Source organism: Lepisma saccharinum, chromosome 21, assembly GCF_977018435.1.
Source record: "Lepisma saccharinum chromosome 21, izLepSacc3.1, whole genome shotgun sequence".
Lineage (NCBI taxonomy): Eukaryota > Metazoa > Arthropoda > Insecta > Zygentoma > Lepismatidae > Lepisma > Lepisma saccharinum.
This window is the reverse complement of record NC_139249.1, coordinates 4,919,677-4,934,527: the sequence shown is the minus strand read 5'-3', so window position 1 is coordinate 4,934,527 and position 14,851 is coordinate 4,919,677. Positions and strand designations below refer to the sequence as shown.

The 14,851-nt window shown below is 39.0% G+C and overlaps 2 protein-coding genes across 2 annotated transcripts in view; both read left to right on the top strand.

The window, feature by feature from the left end:
* The window catches only part of LOC146004523 (uncharacterized), a 64,120-nt gene that overhangs the window by 3,753 nt on the left and 45,516 nt on the right, over positions 1–14,851 (top strand). The window lies entirely within an intron of this gene.
* Positions 9,204–10,808, top strand: LOC146004445 (zinc finger MYM-type protein 1-like). Its single transcript, XM_083143300.1, has one exon. It carries the CDS (start codon positions 9,204–9,206, stop codon positions 10,806–10,808), a length of 1,605 nt encoding a protein of 534 aa, XP_082999426.1.

Here is a 14,851-nt window from a genome sequence, read left to right as displayed (position 1 = left end):
AATGCATTTTTACACCATAAGTTCCATTCTTCAAAAATTTTCTTCTTAACCCTCGGCAAAAGATCTGTGTAATGCAATGATAACTGGATTGTTTCATTCATCTGAGCAGCTTGTTTAGCATATCTGTCTGCTTGTTCATTTCCGTAAATATTAATGTGTGATTTTACCCACACATAATGAACTACTTTTCCATTGCTAATTAAGCTATTAGTTGCATGAATACAATTGATGATATATGGTGATATTTTAAATAAATATTTATAATTAGATTGTATTGCTTGTAAACCACTTTACGAATCAACAAGTATTAGAAATTTCTGTTCAGGAACTGTACCAATATAAATCAAAGCTTGATATACTGCATATATTTCTGCTGTAAATATGGATGCCTCCACTGGTAACCTAAACATTTTTGATATATTTCTTTCAGTATCATAAAGAGCTGCTCCTACTCCACTTTCAGTTTTAGACCCATCTGTATATATGTGACTCGCGTACTTTCGACTTGGCCTTTGGCCACGTCTTGTACGCTCGCATGCGTGACCTTCGGCCACGTTGTGGGCGCAATCACGTTATAGATGGGGTTCCTCAATGACCTTAATGACTTTGAAAATGTCTGCATGTTGTATTGGATGATGGGGAACATCTGTACAAGTTCACTAATTTGTAAAGTTTAGAAAGTAACTATATGTGTGTATGGGCTCTAATAAGGTACAAATATTCAAAATATTATTGTATATTTTCTGAATAATGAACTGAGTAAGTAATAACCATTTCAAGATAAGTAGTTGGATGTTTTGCATAAACGAATTGAATAGAGACTAGATTGAAAATTCAATATTTACATATTTTGTTATTTTCACATTTTTGAACGTAATTGGATAATAACTGTTTTCCGTCATTCCCCTCAAATCCCTACCTTGCCTCTGTAATAAATGCTGATGCTCGTATTTTGAAATTTGAAAAGTCTAGCATAATTCCCTTACAGTAGCTTCCGGGGTGAAAATAAACTTTCTTTAAGTTCCCTAGCAATGTCCGTTTCCATGGACAACAACAGGCACGGCAAGCTCTAAGGAATTGCATGTCATTATACCCCCTAAACATTTAGTTAAAACAAGCACGATGTAGATATTTACGCATTGAGTATAACGTAATTGTATCTGGGCTGAAACTCCTTATTATGTAGATGTCACCCTTATTTCAGGCACCTTTTCAAAGCCAGGAGTTCATTCATCTGTGTGCTATTGATCTGTGAGAAATATAATGTATCTCGACAATTAAGAATTGAAGGAAACCAGAGGCGTGGCGTGCATGTAGCCGCTGTTACCGCAGGTAACACCAAAATATAAAGAATTGAAGAACCCGTTACATAATTTAGAAGTACATAATTTGTATTCATGTCCAGATATTATTAGAATAATTAAATCAAGAAGACTTAGGTGAGCAGGCCATGTGGCACGAATGGGAGAGGAAAGAGGAGTTTACAGGATTCTTGTTGGGAAACCTGATGGTAAGAGACCTGTAGGAAGGCCAAGACGAAGATGGAGGGACAACGTTGAGATGGACCTAAGGGAAATCGGTAGGGATGGAAAAGAGTATATAGAACTTGCTCAAGATAGGGAAAGATGGAAGGCCTGTGTTGCTGCAGCCATGAACCTTCGGGTTTAAGAAGGCTAGAGAGTTAGTTAGTTAGTTAGAAGAACCCGTCTTAAAATATTATTACGTACATAAACTGGTAATATTGTCCTAAAGTAAACATTGCAGACTGACATTTTTTCTGACACCGGCAAAAGCGAAAAGAGGACTGATCCGGTACCCTCCACAGGCAACATGAGGAAGGGGCCCTGAGCCCACCCAAGGAAGACTTTCCGTCGCGGCAAAGACTGTTACGGCGGGAGGAGGAGGCGGGTTAATGGCATTCCGTTTAGCCGGCGCAGTTGCCGGTGATCCTTACCGGAAACATACCAGTGTTGCCATATTCAATTGACAGAAAAGAGCTAAGTCGCCTAATCGGGTCTATCTTACTCTGAAGGTGTCCAGTCACACTGGGGAACGATGGCGCAGTGGTAGCGTCGCCGCCTTATAATCAAGAGATTCCGGGTTCGATACCCGGTGGAGGCACAAGTGGTTCGGATCCAACTTTAAACTGTCCCGATTAGCATTACTGTTCATGAAGTGGACTTAAATCGCCAAATCAAAATTTAAAAAAATCAAATCACTCTGGGGCAAAAGCAAACTACCAAGTGATATTTTGTATTTACACTAAATATCAGCGATTATGAAAGTCCTCTTTGTCCTTCTTCGACATCATGGGCGAGAAGGAGAGGAGAGGGATGGGTATGGTCAAGGGGTCCGCTGTCCTTCTAAAAATGTCAACCTAAAATTCTATATTTCACACATAAAATATTATTTCAGTTACAGGAATTTGTGATAATAATTGTTGATAATACTGATTGAGATTGACATACGTTGTCGCAGGAATGCAATAATTTCGGATTGAAGCAATGTTTCTGAGGTGGTAGAACTGTTTTTGTGTGAAAACAATACTTACAAGCATAATTTCCCGATTGTTATCTTAGCACGCTCTGAAGTGTCAGGTGTCGTAGGTTCGAATCCTCAGCAAGAAATGGTTATTTCAATGTTCGTTGTTATTATTTTACTTACATAATTATAAAAATTAATAATTACATACACAAAGAAATAATAATTTTATTTCAATAATTCACCATGCATCCTCATCGTCACGATTATCCTATAAAGCGAAAGCCTTAAAGGTAGCAAGGGACGTAAAATATACGAAATAGTAGTGGTGTCAGAAATGAGATTTCAGTGGATTTAGCGAAACATGGGAGTGGGAGTAGTTAGGAAACAGATGAAGACTACATCTACTCTACATACGTCTTATTTGAAACGAAGCCCGACCCTGTGGCCGAGTGGTTAGCACATCGCGCTGCGACGCCAAGGGTCCCGGGTTCGAATCCCGGTCGGGCTTGGTTGTTTGTGAATGTCCATTCATCAATTTCATCCTTTCATCACTCATCACTCATCCCAAATAAGCCAAGAGGCACAAAACGCGAAGTAAAATAAACTAAATCAATCAATTATTTGAAACGAAAAGTTTCGCGATTTGGGCAAATCTGGTTTCAAAAGAACTAAGATGGCAACATTAGTAGAACTGGACTTCTTGCAGGTTCCGAGGGAAATATTGGGGAATGGCCGATGCTGGAGGGGAGGGGGCAAGGAGGGTGCTTCACGTGTTACAAAAGTAAACAACGGTTTGTGGGAGGGACTGTGCAGTGGGAGTTTTGTGACTGGTGTCTTTCGTCTTTATGTTGTTTTCGGGCATTGTCAATTAATTAATGAAGCTTGCTCCGAGTTCCGAGATGGCGGGTTCATCCTATCTGGACAGTATGTGTAATCGTGCGATAGAAGATATTTTGAAGCAATCTTTCGGTTCGTTATTTTGCAGAAAAAATTGAAATTGTGGCGAAAGGTAGGCCAAAGCCTATTTTGAACGATTTAAAAACCAAGTCGTCTGCTGGATATGACCGACATTTCAATGTTTCGTGGTATAACGACTATCCGTGGTTATGTGGATGTGTGCAGTTGTCGAAACTCTTTTGTTGGCCATGTACTCTATTTTCGGGTGAAAAAAAAACGTGTCGAATTTAGATGTGGATAACATGGACCATGACCATGACGCACCCAAAAATTCAAATTCAACAAATTCAAATGAAAAACTTCTCTTTATGACAGCATCATAGAAAATTTTTGATTTGATTTGATTGATTTTGCTTCGCTTGTGCCACTTTTGGTTAATTTGCGAAGATGGGGATGAGTGATGATATGATTAAATTGATGAATAGACATCACAAACGCCCATGCCCAAGCTAGGTTTCGAACCCGGGATCCCAGCATCATATAACAATTTTCAAAGTCGGATTGATCTGCTCTATAAGTAGCCTTCGATGTTTCTGTAAGTATCAAATTACGTATTATTGTGTCAACAACCAATGTTTGCGATTTCACTTAAGTCCAGGCGCGGAGCGTCCATGTAAGCCATGTAAGCCGGGCTTACAGTTTAATACATCCAGTAAAATGTATGTAATTATGTGGCAAAATTCGTAAACAAGTTAAAAGTTCAACTTGGGTCGACACCAGTGTTCAAGATCCTGTTTGTTAGAGATTGCAACACTTCAGCACTAGGCGGCACAGCACATGGGAACTCCCGCCTTTTGCCTGTGGGAAGCTGTAAGCCTTCTGAATTTTGCCTTACAAGTTGCTGACCGCGAGCGAGCAATGCCTACCCTCCTTCTCTCTGCCTACCCTATCTGCGTAGTGATGGGTCGTTCGTGAACGAGTCGTTCAAAAGTAACGACTCTCTCTTGTGAGCGGTGAACGACTCGTTCACCAGAATTGAACGACACGTTCAAAGAGTCGTATGTGTGCCACGACTCCTCCGCCCGCCAAGCAACTATTATTCCATTATTCCCTCTCCTTTCCACGAATTTTGCGAGGAAGGCGCATGCGCAAGTGTATACTCGCCTGGCGGCCGGAATTTTTGAAAGAAAGCAAGTCGATTCTGCGGGCAGCAAATGGGGACTGGAGAGGAGAGGGAGGAGGGGGTCCTCTCTGTTCCTTTTCCCGTAAAGCTGGCTGAAACGTGCCGTGTACGATGAGAGGGGAAGGAGCATGCTCGCGAGTCGACTCTTTCCTTCGTTCAAAGAGTCGTGGCACACCTTAGCGACTCTTTGAACGAAGGAAAGAGTCGACTCGCGAGCTCGCGAGCTCGCGACTCGCGAGTGTTGTTTGCAGAGAGAGAGCGCGCAACCTCAGCCCATGACGGGCAGCGAAGAACAGCCAACAAATTTGTCCTGTAGTTTCAAGTTCGGCCAAACCATTAGCGCTAAAATTACAAGAAATTAAATGTTAGTAAAAAATATTAGGGGAGTCTTGTAAAAATTTTGAGAAGGTGTTAGGCACAGACCTCTTGATTACAATATTCCGATTAGCCTTTATGTGCAGATAGGATAGTCGGGACTGGACCTACAGTTTAAAGGAGGATCCGAACCTCCACTTTGTATTGAACACGGTACCCCTTGATTACCGGCGACGTTATCACTACGCCATCGGGGAGACCCGATTAGCCTATTGGAGCATAAAAGTGGACTTTAAACATTGTCTGACAAAATCGTTTTCATATGACGTGAAATATTTCATTAACATTAACGTGTAAATATTTTACTAATGAAAACAGCATTAAAGAATAAATATAGAAGTTTAATCATAAATCTCATCGTACATGATACTGCAAAAAAACTTTTATTGAATGACTGCAGAATTAGGAACAACTACGTAAGATGGACATGGGTCATGTTCACGAGTGATATAAACAGCTGTTGGCCATCTGCGGTGAGCCTACGTGTTAAGGTGTTTTACTAGTAGATAGCAACATTAAAAAAAATACATACGTATAATTTGGCCCGCTTTATAGAAATTCGATCATACATTATGATATTGGCAGAAACTTATATTGAATGACTGTAGAACAACAAAAAGCTATGGATATGGGATGGACATGGATAATGTTCAAGAACGATATATATTTCTTAAACACAGCTGTTAGCCATCCGCGGAGAGCGAGCGGGTGGATCCTACTTTAAACTGTAGATCCAGTCTGCTGGCGAGACTGCCGCCGCCGCGCCTTGTGTAAGAGAGCTCGCGACTCGCGAGCGAACGATGAGTGAGCAGAAGAGTCGCTAAAGCGAGCGAGTCGTTAAGGTGCTCCACGACTCTTCGTGCCGTCTCGAGAGTCGTGAACGATGAGTGAGCAGAAGAGTCGCTAAGGCGAGCGAGTCGTTAAGGTGCTTAATGACTCTTCGTGCCGTCTCGAGAGTCGTGAACGAATGATGGGGAAAGAGTCGTGGGACTGTGCTGTGACTCTTCGTGCTGTTTCAAGAGTCGTGAACGAGCGATGATGTGTCGCAGCGCAGATCTGGAATGCATTTTGTTGACTCGCTTTCTCACATTTGTTGCGATATTAAAACCAGTGATCGAATGAAAAAAAAGGAAGAATATGTAAATGCACGTTATTACTAATAAAAGGTTGATATAATTATATAGCATTTCTGTGTATGCTATCGTACTGCATAATTTGCATTATCCGCAGCATGAAATGTAAACTGAAACAAGATACAAATATAGAAAATCTCACTCATGAGGCAGAGTAATGAAAACAAGTATGTGCAATAAATTTTGTTTGTGTGTGTGTGTGTGTTTACTGTTTACACATATATGTATATCCATACACATACAGAATCGTATTTGTATTTTTCTTATTTTATGCCGCTTTTCTTCAAATTTTAAGTAATCGCGACGATGAGGATGATGCGTGATGATACAGATGAAGGGACACTCGTAAAGAATATCCTTGACCAGACCGGGACTAGAACCCGGGAACTTCTGTGGCAAGATCAAATGTCGATTACTTCAGAATCTTGGCCATCTAGTCGGCTACACGCACACACATATACACAAAAATGAAATACAATTTATTAATCTTGAAGGACGTACGTTGTGTTCGTTTACTTAAATACAATCATCTGCTTCAACACCTCCTACCCCCTTCCCCCTCTTCAGGCATGTGTTTCGAGAAAAAGAAGCTTGGCGACTCTTTTGAACGACTCATTTGAACGACTCTTCTCAGTGAGCGAGCGCTCATGAGTCGACTCGCACAAATGAACGGCTTGAACCCATCACTATATCTGCGTGGAGAAGAGCGGGCCAGAACCCTAGGTCTGTAAACCTTCGGTCAGAGGCTTACAGCAGCGTTGCAAACCTCATGTTTAGAAAAAATGTTGTTCAGGGACGTCCGCAGTATTTCTTTCCACCCGTATTTGTTCCAGGGGGTGGGGGTAAACTAGGCATTTTCCCCCTTAATAGAGTTGCCTCCTCAAAAGATACTAATTCAATTTGAAGTTTAACATTTTTCTGCAATGCCCTTACAATAATTAACATAATTTGTTAATTCCAGGAAGGGCCTCCCCTCCTTACCCTTACCGAACATCGATTGTGACGTTTATACTCTGAAATTATGCTACATGCTACTATATTGTTCTAGGCTCTATATATTATTTATATTAATTTATAAAGAAAACAATAATTTATTATTTTCCTAAGACTAGTTTCAAGTTCAATTTATGCATCTATTTTAGAGTTTTAAAATTGCATTATTAATTAGCTACATACTATAGTTAAGTAAAATATGGAATTTCTTCCGTATAATATAAATTAGAATGGTTCAACCAACGGGATGGGTTCGACGTTAACGTGAAAAGATTGAGAAAATTCAACCCCCACGAACAGCGGCCCTCTTGTTTTATTATATCTCCGACCATCTCCGACTGTCCAACGACTTCTTAAACTTGTGCGAGATTTAGCACCATTATGCTTGGGTGGCATCACTGGCTAACCGTGAATACGGTCCAGCGAGACACCGATTGCCCCGCAAGAGGAGGGAGCCACAGCGTTGTCGGGTTTTAGCCAGGAAACAGTGGAAACTGGCCAGATGTGCATTCTGTAGTAAGGCGATCTTGATATTGATGGCGTTTTAGCAACTTACATTGTTCAAGACCACACTTGACAAAGACCAATAAGCACATCCCCCTGAAGGAAAGATCAGAAAGCTAGCAACACAGCACCACCTCCTGTCCTCACTTCAAGAACTGTATGCAGTGCACTCAGTCAAAGTGTAGCAGACGACTTTCTAAGTCTCTATCGTAACTGCAGCATCTGCAGCATCTGGCAACTATGTATGAAGAGGTGGTTGCAAAGGAAATTTGAGACGGTGGTGTTTCAAGGAGGTTTTTTTTACAGGAAAAGGGAATTTTGAAGCAAATAAATTAACAGGAATGGGAAAAAGAGAAACACCTAAAATGAGCAAAAAACGAGAAAATGATAAAATATAATGATATATACATTAATGTGCTTAACGCTTGTTTTTGCTTGTAGGATTAGTATATACATGGGAAATATTAAGATCTCTGATTTTAATTTGAACTCTGCTTGTAGTAATTGAGCTAAATAGTGCAAAAAGTTGTTTTTCTTTAAGTTAAATGTTTGATGAAAACTTAAGATTGAACCAGTTTTACAAATTATCATATCAAATGTGAACGAAATATCATTAATTAATTACATAGTCCGTAATTTAAACACTCTCCGAAAATGCACGGAAAGCTTATTTATGGTCTGTCTCTCTTTTACACTCCCCTTAGAAATCACTTACATCTCCTTTGATAGAAATTTCTGGATAAACTTCTACAATTAGTGAGCATTTATTTTATATTTTATTTTTGAATTTATTTTTTCTTTCTCACTTTACGAATTATAGGGAATTTTAAGGCCAGAGAGGGAATTTATTTATTTCCAAAAGGGATATTTCACTCTGAGTCCGGAATATCACTGCTTTGGGCAGTGGCTGCTTTTGGGTTTGGTTTGTTTCCCCTTTCTCCCCTTTCTTGTTGTGTGCATCGTTAACTTCTCGTGCTTTTTTTTTTTTTTTTTTTTTTTTTGCGAATTCCATCTATTGAAAAGTGGGCGGTGTGGTGCAGTTGTCCCTGTACTGTGGTGTGATACGAAGTGCATTATGGAAGAAAATGAGTGTGATTGTGTGGTGGAGAACTTGTTGAAGACGCCGTTTTCCAGCAAGGATTTTGCTGCAAAGAAGAAACTTGTGGATGTAGGTAGGTCCACTCCTTCTCTAGCAGGCATGGTAACGGAAACAAAAAATAAAGTGCGCCGGTTTTGTGACTCATGGTACGAAGCTGATACTTGGTTATGTGGTTGTAAAAAGTATTCAGCACTTTTCTGTTGGCCCTGCCTTCTCTTTTCAACAGAAAAAACTGCTTGGACAACAAAAGGTGTCGGCGACGCTAATAATTATCATTTATTAAAGAAAAGACATGAGATCTCCGTAGCACACGTAAATTCAAAGATTGCGTTGTTGAAATTTGGAACTACGCGAATTGAAGATTGTTTAAACCTTGCCTTCAAATTAAACCGAGAGAAACACAACGAAAAAGTCAAAGCAAACAGATACATCGTTGGTTGTTTAATCGACACTGCTTGTTTTTTGGCGGAACAAGAACTCCCTTTCAGAGGTCATTTGGAGGGTTCAGATTCAAACAATAGGTAATTACGTAGAAATGCTTCATTATAGGGCAAGCTATGATGAAAAACTACGTCATCATTTGGAATCATCTACAGTTTTTGCTGGCACTTCTCACGATATCCAAAATGAGTTGATTGACGCAATTGCAGCTTTGATGATGAACAAAATAAAAAGTGAAGTGAAAGAAGCATTATTTGTGTCTGTCATCGAAGATGAAACAGTAGACGCCTCTCAGAAATCCCAACTTTCATCGGTGCTACGTTATGTAACTTCAAATGGTAACGTAGAGGAGCGGTTCATAGGTTTTAAGGATGTCAGTGGGGATCGCACGGCTGCTGCCCTGGCAGACCATGTTTTTGGTGTAATAAATTACTTCCAGTGTGGCGAGAAATTAGTCGCTCAAACCTATGATGCAGCAGCTGTCATGGCTGGAGAACACAATGGTTTGCAAAAGTTGATAAGAGACAGGTATAAGACAGCGCTGTTTGTCCATTGCTATGCTCACAAGTTAAACTTAGTTCTCAAACAATCTGTGGAGGGCATCAAAGAATGTAAAGTATTTTTTGAAACTTTGTCGGCTTTTGCAGCATTCTTTTCTAAATCTTCAAAGAGGAAAGCAGCGCTGGACAAAATGGTAAGCAGACGTCTGCCATCAGTTGCTCCTACTCGATGGCTCTACGCAGAGAGATTGGTTGAAGTTGTTTCCCAGTTGAAAACAGATCTAATTAATTTCTTTGAATCAGTGATACAGAACCAAGAGCAGTGGGATGGAGAAACGCGTCTCTCTTCTCGTGGATATTTTGCTACTCTCCATGATTTTGATTTCAATTTTATGTTAATTGTATTTTCGGCCATTCTTCCACCAGCTAAAATACTTTTCGAAATTTTGCAAACCAGAGTGAATGACATCGGCTACTGTACTCGAAAAGTACAAGAATATCAAAGTTTCTTGAGTACTAAGAGGGAAGACTTTGAAAAAGTGTGGTCCGAAAGCGACAGTGCCAGGTTGGGAGAAGAACACTTAAAGGTGCCAAGAAAAAGACAGAGAATTGTTCTCATCAGTAATGAGAGGAAAGCTTCTTATCGAAGACTTTACTATGAAATTATTGACACAATGAAAGTCCAATTAGCCAACAGATTCTCCGATATCCAGAAACTAGAATTGCTCTCCTTGCTAGATTTTGATAATTTTCAAAATTATTCTCTGAAATTTCCAATAAATGCTTACGAATCATTATTGAAATCATATGGACGATATTTTGATCCTCTAATTTTGAAAACCGAACTTACTGCTATTTATTCGTCGCAGGAGTTTTTGAAACCTTCAGTGTTAGACCTCCATAAATATTTAATTTCAACAAACCTGTGCAATGCTCTTCCTGAAACAACAAAGCTTTCTGCCTTAATTTTAACCATACCTGCAACTAGTGCATCTGTTGAAAGAACATTCTCTGCCTTGAAGAGGATACACACCTACCTGCGCAGCACACAGACCCAGGAGAGACTTACTAAGCTATCGCTGATGGCAATAGAGAGAACTCTCTTGAAGGATTTAAAGAAGAGCCCTACCTTCCATGATGCTGTGATTGACATATTTGCCGAAAAAAATCGCCGCCTGGATTTGAACTACAAGTTGTAATGGAACAGTACCATGTAAGAGGTATGTTTATTTTAAAATTCATTTAGATAAGAGGTTCTGAATCGAACTATTTTCGTTCTATATTTTATCTAACTTTGCGTTTTTTTTATTGTTAGGTTACTCATAGTGATAGGAATAAGACTGGCGTAATTATTAGTTCTCCTCTCAATGTATTCGATACCTGGTGGAGGCACATAGTGGTTCGGATCCCACTTTAAACTGTAGGTCCAATCCCGATTAGCCTTAATGTGCATAAAGTTGACTTAAAACACCAAATCAACCAACCATTCCTCTCAATGTAGAAGAACACAGCCTAGCAATGAAAACACCACGCTCATGGATGTTTCCAGAACTTTTAATCTGGTGTAGCGTCACTTTGTTTTTAAGGGGTGTAAGGTTAAATTTAGTGCAAAAATTAGGCTTTTCTGAACAATTCTAGGGAACTGAAAAATGGAAAAGGGGGGGGGATCCTTATGCCAGCCCTGAAAAATGGAAAAGGGGGGGGGATCAATATGCCAGCCCCAAAATAAGCACAACGGGAAATAGCCTTCATCATGCTAGGCTTACACTGTTGGAAAGCTCACGCTCCGCCACTGCTTAAGTCCTTATGTCAACATTTTTTTTCCTGATTAATAACTTTACCAAAATCTAGTATTGAATTGCATACGTACCAGATTAATATTATATGAACTACTTGGAAGACATTGGGGGGGGGGGGAGCATGAGGTGGGGAGGCGCCCAAGACTCCCTTAAATGTCCTACTGATAACCGGTAACACTTTTAAAAATCCACGCCACGCCACTGAAGGAAACAATGTGTGCAAATGAAATGCCCGTGGCAACGGTTGTTAAGGACGTGAAAAAAGGGCATTTTCACCCTTAAGGAAGGGCCGATTGAGCGATTTTTGAATTTTCTCGGCCTTTTGGGACGATTTCATTGGGGGTCGTAATCGGGCATTTTTCGCCTCCGGGGCTTCCTTCATGGAAAACATTTATGTCAGTGAGTGGTGGGATTGGGGCTATATACATTTTACTCGCGTACTTTCGACGTGGCCTTTGGCCACGTCTTGTACGCTTGTATACGTGACCTTCGGCCACGTTGTGGGCGTAATCATATTATAGATAGGGTAAAATGTCTGCATGTTGTATTGGATGAAGGGGAACAAGTGTATAAGTTTGCTAATTTGAAAAGTTTAAAAAGTAACTTTATGTGTGTATGGGCTCTAATAAGGTACAAATATTCAAAATAGTATTGTCTAACTTCTTAATAATAAAGTGAGTAAGTAAGTAATAACTGTTTAAAGAAAATTAGTTGGATGTGTTGCATAAATGAATTCAATAGCGATTCTAAATTTGTAAATGCAATATTTGAGTTTTTTGTCATTTTCACATTTTTAAACGTAATTGGATAATAATTGTTTTCCTTCATTCCCCTAAAATTCCTACCTTGCCTCTGTAATACATTCTGATGCTTGTATTTTGAAATACGAAAAGTCTTACATAATTCCCTTACAGTAGTTTCCGGGGTGAAAATAAACTTTCTTTAAGTTCCCTAGCAATGTCCGTTTCCATGGACAACAACAGGCACGGCAAGCTCTAAGGAATTGCATGTCATTATACCCCTTAAACATTTAGTTAAAACAAGCACGATGTAGATATTTACTCATTGAGTATAACAATATATACGTAATTGTATCTGGGCTGAAACTCCTTATTATGTAGATGTCACCCTTGTTTCAGGCACCTTTTCAAAGTCATGAGTTCATTCATCTGTGTGCTATTGATCTGTGAGAAATATAATGTATCTCGACAATTAAGAATTGAAGGAAACAATGTGTGCTGCAAAAAATGTCCGTGGCAACGGTTGCTAAGGACGTGAGAAAAGGGCATTTTCACCCTTAAGGAAGGGCTAATTGAGGGATTTTTGAATTTTCTCGGACTTTTGGGACGATTTCATGGGGGGTCGTAATCGGGCGTTTTTCGCCTCCGGGGCTTCCTTCATGGAGAACATTTATGTCAGTGAGTGAGTGAGTGGTGGGATTGGGGCTATATATATATTGGACTCGCGCACTTTCGACGTGGCCTGTGGCCACGTCTCGTGCGCTCGCCGACGTGGTTCGCTTATTTGGAAAGTTTTGAACGTAAATTTATGTGTGTATGCGCTGTAATATGTACAAATAATCAAAATATTATTGGTTTCTTTGTTAATAATAAGCTGGGTAAGTAATAACAGTTTCAGGATAGTTAGTTAGATGTTTTATGTAAACGAAAGTAACATTTTACTTCTGTAGTGAGTTTTACATTTTTTAACATAATTGAAATAAAGAAATGTTTTCCTTCATTCTTCGCAAATTTCTATCTCTCCTCTGCAATGAATTCTGATGCTCACATTTTAAAATTCGAAAACTCTAATACTGTGCACAAAGTGGACTTAAAACACCAAATCAATCAATCAATCAATCAATCGAAAACTCTAGCATAATTCCCTTACAGTATCATTCGGGGTGAAAATAAACTTTCTTTAAGTTCCCTAGCAACGTCCGTTTCCATGGTGAACAACAAGCACGGCAAGCTCTAAGGAATTGCATGTCATTATACCCCCTAAACATTTAGTTAAAACAAGCACGATGTAGATATTTACGCATTGAGTATAACAATATATATACGTAATTGTATCTGGGCTGAAACTCCTTATTATGTAGATGTCACCCTTGTTTCAGGCACCTTTTCAAAACTAGGAGTTGATTCATCTGTGTGTTACTTATCTGTGAGAAATATAATGTAGCTGGACAATTAAGAATTGAAGGAAACAATGTGTGCAAAAGAAATGCCCGTGGCAACGGTTGCTAAGGACGTGAGAAAAGGGCATTTTCACCCTTAAGGAAGGGCCGATTGAGCGATTTTTGAATTTTCTCGGCCTTTTGGGACGATTTCATGGGGGGTCGTAATCGGGCATTTTTCGCCTCCGGGGCTTCCTTCACGGAGAACATTTATGTCAGTGAGTCAGTGAGTGAGTGGTGGGATTGGGGCTTTATATATATTGGATTATATTATTATTATTATTATTATTACTAAAAGTAAATAATGAAAAATATATTCGTTTAGCCTTTGTTGTAGGCTATAATTTCCTCTGAACTTATCGGAAGACAAGGATTATATTGGGATCATACAGGTTTGAAGAACAGGAAGGACGTATTTAGGGGTCCGGACTCCCCCACCCACTCGAAAGACTTATTAAGTACGAAAATTAAATGATGTAATTATACTCGTTTAGCATTTGTTGTATAATTTCCTCTCAACTTATTGGAAGACAAGGATTATATTGGGATAATACTGCTTTGAAGGACTTATTTAAGGGGGTGTCCAGGGGTCCTAACCCTCCAAAAGACTTACCAAGTACTAAAATTAAGTAATGAAAATATTAGCATTTGTTGCGTAATCAATGGTTATTAATTTCCTCTGAACTTTTTAGAAGGCAAGGATTATATTGGGATCATATGGTTTTGAAAGACATTACAAAGAAGATTTATGTGCACTACTACTAAAAATAATATGCATAAAATATTAATCCGAAACTTACTTTTCTCCAACTATATGTAACATGATTTTTGTTATTCGATAAATATTCAATTATTCATGTATTTGACATTTCATTGCCAGGGCACTTGTTTTTATGTAAATTATTTCGATCTTAACTACAGGTAAGCTATATAATGAATATGCGCTGTTATATCTCTATTCTTAAATAGTGTTTTACCTATTTCTGTAATAATAATATAATATTAATTTATGTATTATAATTAGTATTAATTTGATTTAATAATTTTAATTGAAACATTAATTATTATTGCTATTATTATTGTTACTACCCTTCCCACCCGAAACATATTTTTAGAACCTCAATTTATTCTATCCTGCATCTTCCATTACCCCTGACCTCTTTTCAGGGGCAATTCCTGATGAACTTTCTACAGTTCATTTACACTTATTTCCAGTTTTCTACTTTTTAGGGGTTTAAGGGTTTAATGTACGTTATAAAATTAT